The sequence below is a fragment of the Brassica oleracea genome, chromosome C1, assembly GCF_000695525.1.
Source record: "Brassica oleracea var. oleracea cultivar TO1000 chromosome C1, BOL, whole genome shotgun sequence".
Lineage (NCBI taxonomy): Eukaryota > Viridiplantae > Streptophyta > Magnoliopsida > Brassicales > Brassicaceae > Brassica > Brassica oleracea.
This window is the reverse complement of record NC_027748.1, coordinates 43,212,471-43,226,122: the sequence shown is the minus strand read 5'-3', so window position 1 is coordinate 43,226,122 and position 13,652 is coordinate 43,212,471. Positions and strand designations below refer to the sequence as shown.

Sequence of the window (13,652 nt, the reverse complement as noted above, 5' to 3'; positions counted from 1 at the left end):
CAGAGTAGGTTAAAGATACTTATAGAGAAAATTAGTGGAAATATGCTTTTAAGAATAACATTTGACAATCCCCATGTTCATGCCGTGATTTTTGGGTAATGTTAGGTTACTGTAATTACTAATTATGCTACTTATCTTTTTTTCCATTCGAAAAGCTTATTACAAATAATTTCATCCTAAAATAGCAGTGTAATGATATATCGAGCATATAATTCCTTTCGTTTTTATGTTATTATTTTACACGATAATTTGTGCAACCTATGATTTCAGTTTGATAGATCTGAATTATAATATATGAAAAATTATCAAAATACATGATTAAGCTAAAATTTTAAAATGATTCAAACAAAACATGTATGTAAACTTTGAAGTGAACATAAAGATGAAAGAAGTCAAGCAGTGTAATAGAAACGGAAAATGCGGCGAGGTTTAGGTGACGAATAAGATTATTTGTTTTTGAATGTGTGATATTTGTGGTGCAGAAAAAAAGAATATGTGATATTTGTGGGCCATTTTTGGCCAAAACATCCACCATATTTTCAACTTGCAGCAAACTATGCTATCAGGAAAAAATATTTTAATGTTGATAAATTTAAGTTATAAATAATGTTGCATAAGAAAAATCATCAATATACCACTACTAAACTAAAAATCTAAGTGAGTCAAGGAAATAAATATATGTAAACTGTCAAGTGCACATAAAAAGGCACTAAAGTCAAGTAGTGAAAAATAGAAAGCGAAAAATACGGCAAAGTTAAAGGCGATAATTGTGATAAATAATACTATTTGATTTTGGAAATGTGATATTTGTGGGCCATTTTTTTGTTCAAATATCTTTCATTTTTTCTCTCTTTAATTTAACAACAACATCACACACGACATTCTTTAAAGGCCTTAATAAATGGACCTGGCCAAATATTCCAAAAATCAACGACTACGTAATCTCTTAGAAGGCCTCCCAAAAATGATTTGGCCCAAATATTCCCGAGAAAATAGTTTAATAAGTTTCCTGATAAAACGATAAAACTATGCTAGAATTACGAATGTCAAACAGGTTGATATGTCCCATCCCGTCCCGTATCGCAGCGGACTCGTCTTCGAGCGGATCACGGCGGGTTAGGTCCGCGTGGGCTGCGGTCCTCAAAATGGCTGACCAAACCCGTACCGCAAAACATGTAGGCCTTTGCGGATCGGCCCGCAGGACATAGAATTACAAACAGACATATGACTCCTGAACGCTTCAAGACATGATTCAGGACGCTTCATCAGTTTCATGATGTATCATTAAGTGAGTTTAATCAAGGATTGAACTGGATAAGACAATACACTTGTTAGTTGAAGATTTTAGTTGGATCAAAACACTAGTTTATTTACTTTTGTTAGACTCCAAACATTTTAAAAATAAACAATACTTTAGTTGTTGAATCCAAATATTATAACTCATAAGTTTATAACAAATGTTTTAGTTTTCTGAATCCAAAATTAAATAAAACCAACACTAAATCAAAGATGATATTCCCAAAAACAAATAAAAAGAAAACACCAATCACACTTCTTGTTCTTCATCTTTATCACCAACAAGCGACAAAAAGATGGAGATTTCTCTTCTTCACCATCAACTTCATCTTCTGCAAATAAGAATAATAGAAGTCATTTAAAGATATATTGAAACATAAAACTCCAAAATGTATGATAATGTGAACAAATACGTATAGGCAAAACAATGAAGAACCCATTGCGGGAACTAGATCTTCTTCTTCGGTGGAAAGTGAGTTTTCAATTTTTTTATGATGACTCGAAGAAGCTCCACCGGTGCAGATCGAAGGCGCTTGGGAAACCGGAAGCATCATCGACCCTGAAACCACCATCACCGCAGCTACATAACGTCGAATCGTCTTCTCTCTCTCTCTCTATGTTTTAGGTGAAAACAGAAATGGGGACTTAGGGTTGCGGGTCTTCAAAATCCTGCAGGTTAACCTGTAGCCCATCCCGCTTTCGACCCGTCCCGCTTTGAACCCGTCCCGCTTTGAACCTGTCCCGCTTTCAACCTGTCCCGCTTTGAACCCGTCCCGCGAGGCCTGCAATTTAACGGGCTTACCAAATGGAGGTCCAATCCCACCCTGCAGCAAGCTTTTACGGGTCAGGCCCGCGGTCCAGATCCGCGGTCCAGATCCTTGATTGCCATCCCTAGCTAGAATCTACTGTATTCTGTAACACTGATGATGCCTCCTGGAAACCAAACTCAGGTGGCCTCGCCTAGATCTTTACTGACGCCTCTTCATCGGTGCTGAAGCAAAACGCTTTTTCTCTGAATCATGTCTCCTCACCTTGCATGACGGAAGCCATGACCATCAGAGGAACTCTCCTCAACGCTGCTTCTCTAAACTTCACAAACATCTGTTTCCGCACAGATTCACAAGATCTCATACGAGCTATCAATCAGAAGAGTTGGACGGTTGAGTTATACAAGATTCTCTCTAATATCGACTCTCTTGCTTGCTTTCTTTCTATTATCTCCTTTTCTTTTGTGCGTTTTGATTTCATCGCAAAAGCGCATTTTCTTATGATGTAACCTAAACATTTGGGCTAATTTTAAGTTTCTAGTTGAATGAAGTATCCTGTTGAAAAAAATAAATCATGTTTTTGGGATAAATACTGAGCATAAAACTCTGCATTTCTGCATTATAAATACGTCTGTCAAAAATGCAGAAATCTTACTAATTTTCAAAAACATAGATGCTTTCATGGTGGTGAAGGTAAAAAAAAAAATGATTCATCACTGTAAAAATCTTGTTAAAACACGTTTTAAAAAGCTCTTCTTAAACCTTGCGTGTTTAATTAAACAAAAAAAACAAACATTCGGTCTAAATTAGTTAAATACAGAAAATCTTGCGTGTGTCTCATTATAATAATACCGTATGTATTGTCCGTACGTATAGGTATAGTATAGATAGAGAAACCTGGGTAGCTATTTAACACCTGTTTTTTTTTTTAATTTCTTTTGTATATGACGAGTGAGGAAAAGCGAGAATCGAAGTGATACGTCCACGTCAGCTTCTCCCTTGTAGCTAGAGAGTGAGTGTGTGAGAAAGAGATCGAATCTGGATTTAAAGAGGAACTAGGGTTTTTTTTGAATCGAGGAAATGCTAAGGTAGGGTTTGTTCATATCTTCGATTGGCTTAATGTTAAACAGCATCGATTGAATCGTCTGGGTTTGTGTTCTTGATATTTCTTTTGCAGTTGGAGTAGAATTCAATTTGGGAGATCATCAGTTTTTGTTGTGTATGGTAAGATCGTTTATCTTATTCTCTTAGCTTATTATTATTAACGATTTGAGTTAGATTACTACATGAAAATAATCTTGCTTAGATAGTAGCATGAATGTTTTAGAGAACAAAAAAATCTTAACTTTGATCACAATCTCTCTCTCTTTGTTATTCATGAAGGCTGATAGAAGAGCTGGGAATCGTTACGGTCGTTCTAAGTTGGAGTCTGGAACTTGTAATGTCTGCTCTGCATGGTGTAGTGGCGAGCCAGTGTTCTTTCAACGAGGGAGATCTATTGCGTTCTTCTCGCCTTAATCTTGTTCATGATACTTCTTCCTCTGAGCATTCTGAGAGTCAAGAAGTTGTAAGGTCTTCTTCTGATCATCAAGACAGAGACATTCCACGGCAGGGAAAGATTAAGGGAAAGTCAGGAGCAGAGAGTAACGAAGACAAGAAAAGTGTTTTTATTGAAAGTTCAGACTCTGGGATGGTTGGGGAGTCGGGAGAAGATATTCTCTCAAATAAGGCAGAGGAACCAGACACGTCAGCTATGTCTGAGAGTGAGAGTGCTGATTCTGAACCGATGGAAGTTGATGTAAGTAATGCTCTTTTGTTGCAATATTTCACTTTCATCTCGCAGTGATAATGCTCTCTTTGGTGTTGAGCAGGTGAAAGTTTGTGACACTTGTGGAGATGCGGGTCGTGAGGATTTACTTGCTATCTGCAGCAGATGTAGTGATGGTGCAGAACACACGTAAGCCTGCTTTTCTGTTAGTTCTTTTTGGAGTTTGAATATCGTATTGTTAATAGCGCAGCACCCTTTTTATTTGCTAGTGATATAGTTGCGTTTTCTTTATTCTTTAGCTATTGCATGCGGGCAATGCTTAAAAAAGTTCCAGAGTGTGATTGGCTTTGTGAAGAATGCAAGTTTACTGAGCAAGCAGAAAAGCAGAAGCGAGATAAAGGTGAATAATTTACCATGCATGTAGTGAACATTAGCGGAACTGGTCTATCTCCTTTTTATCTAACGAATTTGAGTTTAAACGTGCAGAAACTAAGAGAAAGAAAGAGACAGAGGCAAATTTGAATACACAGAGCTCCAGTAAAAGGCCCATAGATAAACCTGAGGCAGCTCCAGATGCTAAAAGACAGGCAGTTGAGGCTCCAACAGGGTCACCCAAAAGACCTGTTCTCCCCAGGTTGCCCGCTTTTTCGCGGGAAACATCATTTAAGGGCTTAGAGAAGACAACTAGAAAGCTAGCTCACCACTCATCTTTCAATAGCCACTCCAGTGATGACACAGAAAGCACACGATCTACTGACTCACAGGTCCAATCTCCTAAAGGTAGGATATATGATGATGAAAAAGACTCTCAAACGCAGTTCTTCCTTGTTCTTGATTATTCTTTTTCAGGTAGAATAATATTACCTTGTTAACAGCTTGTGCAGGCTCCCTTTTTAAGTCCAAATCGTTTAATTCTTCGAGCTCTAGACCAAAAGTGAGACCAGTGGATGATGTTACGCCTAAGGAGGGGCTTTCTAGAAAATTAGGTAGATCGATGTCAACTAGATGTATAGACGTAGGGAGCTCTGGTTGCAATGACTCAAGAGTACAAGGTTCAAAGCAACTGAAAGATCGGAGTACAGAAGCATCCGGAGTCGATCAGAAGCTAATCTCACGTGGCAATTCGTCCAGTTCTTATGCAAATAGTGCACGTGATTTGAAGAGTTTGCAGTCTGATGGTAAAGAAGGTAGCTTGACAACGAAAGCCAGACAACGAAGTCGAAACCGCCTGGAAGATATAGTTGCTTCTGGTACATTTTCATCTTACTGCTATATGCTTTTTGTTCTGCTAGTGGACGATTCTCCTCATTTAAAGATATCATGATTGACACCTCGAGATTTGTTTCTCTCATATGCAGTGGGGGATACACATACGAATGAAAATAGCAAAGACGCTGTTGGTAGTCGCCGAAGGTCATCTTTAAAAGACCTGCAATCTCAAAAAGGTCAGACAGCCGAACCTGCTGAGACTTCATGTTCCTCTGGAAGCATTCTCTCTACCACACGAAACATTAAGGAGGATATTAATAAAGGCAATAGGTTGCGAGCAGCGGTTGATGCTGCTCTCCGGAAGAAACCTAGCTTTGGGAAGAACCGTGGATTGGAGCAGTCTGATTTGCCGTCAGTGTCTAATGTGGATTCTAGTTGTGATAGGCCTCTTCAAAATTTTCCCTCGAAGGTGCATAGAGATTGGCCTGTGGGATTGCAAGGAGGGCATCCTAATTTACAGACAGACAAGCAGGCGATTGCTGTAAATAGAAAACAGTCTACACTCCCTGGTGCTGATGCAATGGCTGCTCCTCAGTCTGTAGAGCCTGCAGTTCATTTACATTCTGTAAAGCCGGTCATTAGAGATTTGCCTGTGGGATTGCAAAGAGGGCATCCAAATTTACAGACCGACAAGGAGACGATTGCAGTAAATAGAAAACAGTCTACACTCCCTGGTGCTGAGTCAGTGTCTGCTCCTCAAACTCTAGAGCCTGCAGTTCATGTACATTCTGTAAAGCCGGTCGTGAGAGATTTGCCTGTGGGATTGCAAGGAGGGACGATTGCAGTAAATAGAAAGCAGTTTCCACTCGCTAGTGCTGATGCAATGGCTGCTTCTCAAACTGTAGAGCCTACAGTTCATTTACCTTCTGTACAACCGGTCATGAGTGATTTGCCTGTGGTTGACCCATCTGTTCTGTCGACAACCTCAGCCATCCCAGAGCATGAGTACATTTGGCAGTATGGTTTTCATTCCTTTTCGTGAAGATCTCTGTTTTCGTTTTATTGTTTTTGTTGATAAAAATTATATTTCCTTTGACCAGAGGGGAGATGGAGGTGCGGAAAAGCAGAAATCCATCGGCAATGCATTGTGGAATGCAAGCATATCTATCAACATTAGCATCACCTAAGGTTGCTGAAGTGGTGAACCAGTTTCCAGTAAAAGTGACCTTGAATGAAGTACCCAGGCTAAGTACGTGGCCTTCGCAGTTTCAAGATATAGGTGCCAAGGAAGGCCATGTGGCTCTTTTCTTCTTTGCCAAGGACATTGAGAGGTGACTTCATATCATATGTTTATTCATGTTTTAGTTTCTTCAATGCTTTATATCCTAACGTATTTGTTGCCTATTATTACCCACAGTTATGAGAGAAGTTACAAGCCCCTGGTAGATAACATGATCCAGAAAGATTTAGCGCTAAAGGGATACCTCGAAGGTGTTGAGCTTTTGATTTTTGCGTCCAATCAGCTTCCTCGGAACTGTCAGCGTAAGAACTCTTTTACATCGTGAACATACGTTTTGTTGCAAGTTTCACTGTTCTCAGCAGGGCTGAACTTCTGTATTAAGTGCTTAGAGGTGCTAAATCCTTCGCCGTTTGCAGGTTGGAACATGTTCTTTTTCCTTTGGGGTGTATTTCGAGGAAAAAAGGAGAAATGTCCTGATCCACTCAAGAACAAACCTCTTCAGGCGTCTAATTTTTTGCCAAATATGGGGAGAGTGTTTTCTACACGTGAGGACTTTTACAATGAAAATCCAAGCAACAGAGAGTCCTCAATTAATTGCCCATCGAGCAGAATGCAATCGTGCATGAAGGTTGGTTATTCTAGTCCTCTAATTCACACCTGCCATCTGTCTCTCGCTCTCTATCACACCTCTAGTTATGCGGTTCTTTTTTTCGAATCACATATGCCGTTTATTTTTCTGCTCTAGTTATCTGTTTTAGATAAGTGTGTTTAAGACCGTTTTAGACAGTTGCTAGGTTCATCTAAACAGTGTGCACATATTTGATGGATTCATGGGTGTGAACAGGAGAATGATAAAGAGGGTGAAGCGGACGGTGGAGTTAGTGGAGCGGTGGAAGAAACTGAGGAAGGAGAGATAGGTTTTAGCCCACACTTGAGAGATGAGAAGATTTCAGGTAACACAATAAGGGTTTGCTGTCGGCTATAATGAGTTTATTGACAGGAAACATAACCAATTCTTAGCTGTGTTTATGAATCGTTTGTTACTGGAATTGACAGGGCCTCCGAGAGTAAATTCATCTGGCATGAACCAGAAAGTCGACATGGATGATCTGAATGGTGTAGGGTTGTGTGAAGAACCAGCGAATAAAAAGCTGAAGACAGGCACAGGAGTAGAAACGAAATGTAACATATTCAGGAGGGATGCAACTGAAAGGATCGTGTTCCCTTTGGATTTGAATGATGGAAAGGAAGACGATACTGAAATGGTAGACGACAATCCCAGAGCACTAGGCAATGACGGCAACAAACAAAGATCACTCGGTATGGTCCCAAATCTAGAGCTGGCTCTAGGAGAGGATGAAACTACTACAACCACAGGAGTCGTCTTGCCCTTCATGACTGGACCAAGCGCCACTGAGAAACATAGAAGTAGCAATAGCCAGAAGGCAGAAGAAGACAATGCAGCTTCTCTCTCACTATCCTTGTCCTTCTCATCCCTGAAGAAGGAACAACAACAACAACATAGACAACAGCAGAATCAGAGACGAGTGTCTGGATGGGAACAATAGAAGCAGAATGTGAATACTCCTATGTTTCTCTTCAGAGACTTCCCTGACAAATCCTCATAGGGTTCTTACTTGTTAGGGGATGACGATATCAGCAAGAGAGTACATGCAGTAGCTTTGGACCATCTGTTCATATAAAAAAACAGGAAACTTATATTTTAGTTTGGTCTTTTGGTTTCCTGGAGAAGACTCGACCAAACCAGGACTCACAACAGCTCTGTACATATGAAGGCGATGGGCAAAAGACAGATGAGAAGATGTCGGTTTTGTAGACTGATCTGCTTAAACCTAAAGTGTGTTTATGACTTTATGTATGTTTTTAGCTTCTCTGTTTTACTCATGTTCGTTATAGATATAGCAAATGAGCGAGTAGCTGACAAGTTTATTCATACATTCAGTCTTCAGAATTTGATGCCTAAGTACAGAAGAAAGGGCAGTAAATCAAGTGAAATCAGAAATGATGTTTAAATGACTCTGTGAATGTTCTGTGGATAAACCAAAGTGAAATCAAACCGTAAACTGGATTGGTCAAATTCAGATTAACCGGATGCCTCCTGATGCAATCGGCTATCTATCTTCAATCAACCAACGTTAAAAGTATCTTCTTCTCAGCCTAAACTTCTTCCCAGTTGCAAAAAGAAAGAAAACAAATCTGAAAAAAAAAAAATCAAAGCAAAACCACAGATTCGATTGATATTTTGCTGCTGAAATTCCACTTTTTCACAACGGGTAAAAATAATAAATTATTTTGGTCCCACTATAATAAATTATTTTGGTCCAATAAAAACAAATTCAATAAAAATAATAGTATCTATTTTACTCCAACGGCTAGTATTTATTGGATTGTGGGATTGATATTTATTATACTCCAACGGTTTAGCCGTTCGAATGATATTTTGGTGCTGAAATTCCACTTTTTTACAGCGGGTAAAAATGATAAATTATTTTGGTCCCACTATAATAAATTATTTTGGTCCAATAAAAACAAATTCAATAAAAATAATATTTATTTTACTCCAACGGCTAGTATTTATTGGATTGTGGGATTGATATTTATTATACTCCAACGGTTTAGTGACTGCATTATTTATAAATAGTGGCACCGAGAGTGTTTTTTGGAGAAAGGAAACCAAGAGTGTTCCAAGAAAAGGAAATTGGGTTCTATTTATATTTGTTTCTTCTTCTTCTTTGGATTATATTTCTCCAATGGCTAGCTGGTAGAAAATATGTAGCTGGAGATGGAGAGTGCGTCAAGTTCTTAGAGAAGGGTTCGTACGGCTCCGTCTATCTGTTCTGTTCAGTTATTGTCTGATTACACTGGCTGCGTCATCACCGTCACGGCAGTCGTTTTTCTCCATCCATAACTGATTTGTAAGGTATGAAATTCTTTACTAACCATTAGCTTGATTTTAAAGAAAAAATAGAAACAAAACGTTTTAATAACCATTAACTGATTTGTATGGCTTTGAGAAAAACGTTTTATTTTTTTGTCAAATCATTATTTTCACTAAAACTTATTTAAAAAAAAAAAAAACTTTCAAACTTTGAGAGGGAAAACTCTATATTACTTTAATCGATAATGAAAACTTAATGTGTATGGCTTTGAGAAAAACGTTTTATTTATTTTTTTGTCAAATCATTATTTTCACTAAAACTTATTTTTTTTAAAAAAACTTTCAAACTTTGAGAGGGAAAACTCTATATTACTTTAATCGATAATGAAAACTTAATGTGTAATTTGTCAAAACAAATAAAAATATTACATCCTGTCTTAATTGATCGTTAGAGATTGTATGATTCTTTTGTTAACACTTTTGATCATTTAGTTCTCATAATCAATCTAGTAATAAAACAGTTTTCCCTCTCTCTGGTATTTCCAAATTTTCTAAAAAAACTCAATGCCTCACTTGCTTTTTTTGGTTTGTTTTTGTTTCCTTTGATTCTTTTGCTTGTTTATTTTCTTCATGTGTTCGTTGCTTTGATATTGGACCTGGTGGAGGGGATGAGAAGTCTGATTTGTTAGGAGATAGAGAAGACCATCTGATCCCATCTGCTTCCCAGGGTGAATCAACCGTCTTCTTCAACAAGATAGAGAAGTCTGAGAAGTCTGATTTGTTAGGAGATAGAGAAGACCATCTGATCCCATCTGCTTCCCAGGGTGAATAAACCGTCTTCTTCAACAAGATGTAAGCTAAACAATGCTCATTTAAAGATTATAGTTACATGTTTCTGAAGATTTGTTTGGTTCGTTTTGGCAGGAAAGGTGACGTGATTATTACCGCTATCTTGAAGAATTCAAATCAGGACTCAGGAGATGAGGGGAACGAGAGGCTGTGTTCAGTCTTTGAAAGCCTATGAGGTGTGTTCTATCTATACATATTAGTCTTTATTGATCACTGGATATTCTCTATTTTCGTTGCTTTACTTATCAGTTTTTTTTCCTTTACAAATTGCTACCACTTCTTGCTGAGACTAAAATAATAGAATGAAATATTTTTCCAACGTGAGGTATTTCAAAAAATTTACAATAGGTAAAAATAATAAATTATTTTGGTCCACTGTAAAAAATTAAATGATTTTGTTAGGTCTTTTGGTTTCCCGAAGAAGACTCAACCAAACCAGGACACGCAACAACTCTGTACATATGAAGACGAAGCGCACTAAACAGATGAGAAGAACTGAAGAAGTCGGTTTTGTAGACTGATATGCTTAAACATATATAAAGTGTGTGTTTATGTCTATTTTTAGCTCTCTCTTACTCATGTTCGTTATATATATATACCATGTCAGCGAGCAGCTGAAAAGTTTATTCATATATTTAGAGTTTTCAGATTTTGATGTCGAAGTCGAATCACTTGCAAGTTTAGAAGAAATGGTACGAAATCAAGTGAAATAAGAAATGATGTTTATTTAAATGAGTGAAGGGATATGTTCTGTGGATACACCAAAGTTGAAATCAAACCGTAAACCGGATTGGTCACACTGGGTATAACCGGTCCTTCAATCAATCAACGTTACACGGTTACACCTAACAAATAAAAGCTACACTTCTTCCTAATTACAAAAAAGAAAGAAAATAAACTGAAAAAAAAATCAAAGCGAAACCACAGATTCGATTGATATTTTGCTGCTGAAATTCCATTATATCCTGGAGAAAAAGAAAAGATTTCAGTATTTTCTCTGCCATTAGTTTGATTTTTCCGAGGAAATAAATAAGAAAAAGAAAAATCGGCAGTCCTTTTTATTCATTTATTGCTGTTTATTTTCTTTAATTAGATGATGTATGAAGAGATTGTTCCTGTGTTCGTCTCTGCATCAGATGGAAGATAACAATTCTCCCAAGGTACAAACTAAATTTTTTTTTGGTTATATCACTGATTATTACTGGGTTTGATTTGGCTATAGTTGTTTCTGTTATTCAATCTTGATTGTCATATTTTTTTTTTGATCAATCTTGATTGTCATATTTACTCTGTTTTTTTTCTGGGAAGAAGGATTACTATAAGATTCTAGAAGTTGATTATGATGCAACTGAGGAGATGCTCAAGCTGAATTATCGGAAGCTTGCATTGGTTAGTAATTATAAACTCAAATTTGTTCATTTTGGTTTAGTTCTAAAATTTGATTAGTAAAAGTGTTTTTGAGATTCTTGCCATAATGCAGAAGTGGCATCCTGATAAGCACAATGGTGATACTATGGCTACTTCAAAGTTTCAGGAGATCAATGAAGCTTATAACGGTATACTCATTTTCATATTATATATATAAGTTCACTTTGATTGCTTTGTCTTTGGATCACTTGTTCAATGGATGAAATTTCTTTTGAATCAAAACTTAAGGTTGGCAAGGGGTTAGTACATCGATATCTTAATTTAATTTGCTTTGTTCTCTTATTCCTTGCAGTGCTAATGGATCCTGATTTACGTTTTGAGTATGATTTAACCGGAATATACGAGATTCACAAGTATACTTTGCGGGTATGAAATGTTGTTACATTTTTGAGATACTGAAACAAATCTCTTTAGCTGCTTGTGCATTTATTAGTAATGTTGAGATATGTCTGATTTGTTGATATTTACACAGGAGTATCTGGCTAGGTTTAAGGGAATGATACTCACTTGCAATGGACTAGGCATCAGTCACTCCTCATCGCCATGGTACGCACCTCTCTTTAGCTCAAAACATTTTTCTCTGTTTGCATAACCCGTCTTCATCCAGACCAAACACCTTGAAATATGCAGGACACAACAATTGGCGGAAGGCAATATCACTACAGATGAGCAAGGTTTCGATCTGGTTTACTCCTTTTTTCCTATACACTCGTTAACTTTATTACCAATCAATATAGCTTGATGCAATTCTTTCTCACTTCTTACGTTTTCTTTAACAGGCTTCTGTATCAACTGAAACTGAAACAGAAACAGAGCTTAAGTAACATTTGATCTTGAAACTCAAATGGCATTATCATTCGGTCTTCCACAAATTTTGATCAGGAGCTGTAATACAGAGGTGTATGATTTTTATGTCCACCCCCATTCGACGATATAACAGCCTTTTCAGGATGTTTATGTTTTAGAAATATGATGGTATTACACAATAAGAAGAAAACATTGTGTCTAGTCAATGCTTAACCTTCATAGATTTTGTGAGTTAAGCCTTTACTCTGTGTTTGTATTATATGGGTTATACTCAGTGAAGACTTCAATCTTCGGATATTTTTATTATACAAGTATACTTACTCAAATGAATAAACTAAACTAATGGAAATTAAGATTATATATAAAATGAAAAGAGTATGGTATAATGGTTTCAGAAAAAGAATAGCAGAGTGAAATTATCTAATCACTAAACAAAAGGTTAAAAGGTTTCTAAAGCAACTTTTAGTGTTCATTGTCATTTCGTCCATTTGAATGTGCACTAAAGTTTTCAGTGAGTCATGCTTTGTGTCCACCGTTAAATATGCTTCACAGTTCACCATCACAATGTTGTTTTTCCATTGTGGTTTTACATGAAAATAATTACATGCAAGAAACCTTTATCTTTCACAAAAGAATAATTCTTTATCATATTATTATATGCTTTCTTGATTGAATGGTAGATGAATCAGATGCTGTCAGGCTACTTTAATGGAACAGGCTACGTTCTGTTTAAAAAGTTGCTAGGAAAGGCACCTTTGATTTACTTTTTTTTGCTCCGCTGTATAATATAATATAAAGTTAAAAACAAAATATCTCAGGTTTCAGGTAAAAAGAAGTACGGTGCAATCGTACTGCAGCCACGGAACAAAAGTCCAAATTACCTTTAGCTTTTGTTGTGTTAAGTGTGTTGTCCATTACTCCATTGTTTAATCATTTTCATCTCTTCGTCTTTGCTTTATCAATCAAACCAAGTATTTACGTGCCTTTTCTTCTTTCATTATTTTTTTTGGCTAAAAATACTAATATCATAATAATGATGTTCAGATTTTACAAAGTAGAATCTAAAAAATACTCTACCTCGGCAAAAACAAATAAAACAAGGTAGAGCAACTAAAGCAACATTACACAAAGATTAAGTGATCCAAAAAGACAAGAGGGTACGAAATTGCTTCCTGTTTCTTCTTGCCAAGATCGTAGTCTTGACATCCCTATAAGTTATTTTCGAGATCACAGGAGTAAGAACCACGCAGCTGTTTTTATTTGTTTATCAGAGTATACAAGTTTTATATCCAACATTCAAATAACCATCTACGGATTTCTAAAATCAAGATAACCCAGAAAATGTGTTTGTATATCTTACTGATTGAGCTATTGTCCACCCCCTATGAA

General features: G+C 36.9%; 2 protein-coding genes across 6 annotated transcripts; both read left to right on the top strand.

Moving 5' to 3' along the window:
* The first annotated feature begins 3,018 nt into the window (after positions 1–3,018).
* Positions 3,019–8,249, top strand: LOC106338033. Its single transcript, XM_013777121.1, has 13 exons — positions 3,019–3,151; positions 3,241–3,287; positions 3,447–3,861; positions 3,935–4,020; positions 4,131–4,231; positions 4,318–4,611; positions 4,707–5,081; positions 5,190–6,057; positions 6,141–6,371; positions 6,458–6,582; positions 6,697–6,908; positions 7,125–7,233; positions 7,337–8,249. Exons 3-13 carry the CDS (start codon positions 3,505–3,507, stop codon positions 7,846–7,848), a joined length of 3,270 nt encoding a protein of 1,089 aa, XP_013632575.1. The 5' UTR covers positions 3,019–3,151; positions 3,241–3,287; positions 3,447–3,504; the 3' UTR covers positions 7,849–8,249.
* A 1,695-nt stretch (positions 8,250–9,944) lies between these two features.
* LOC106328137 (chaperone protein DnaJ-like) lies at positions 9,945–12,569 on the top strand. 5 transcript variants are annotated; one of them, XM_013766525.1, is made up of 9 exons: positions 9,945–10,031; positions 10,104–10,204; positions 11,122–11,188; positions 11,337–11,417; positions 11,509–11,584; positions 11,749–11,822; positions 11,929–12,002; positions 12,087–12,141; positions 12,236–12,569. In XM_013766525.1, the coding sequence occupies exons 3-9, from the start codon at positions 11,129–11,131 to the stop codon at positions 12,278–12,280; spliced, it is 465 nt and encodes a 154-aa protein (XP_013621979.1). In that variant the 5' UTR covers positions 9,945–10,031; positions 10,104–10,204; positions 11,122–11,128; the 3' UTR covers positions 12,281–12,569. The 5 variants fall into 5 exon arrangements, with proteins under 5 accessions (XP_013621979.1, XP_013621996.1, XP_013621970.1 ...); XM_013766528.1 differs by lacking the exons at positions 9,945–10,031; positions 10,104–10,204 and adding an exon at positions 10,908–11,016; XM_013766535.1 differs by lacking the exons at positions 9,945–10,031; positions 10,104–10,204 and adding an exon at positions 10,909–11,016 and having other exon boundaries at positions 11,340–11,417.
* The last annotated feature ends 1,083 nt before the right edge of the window (positions 12,570–13,652 follow it).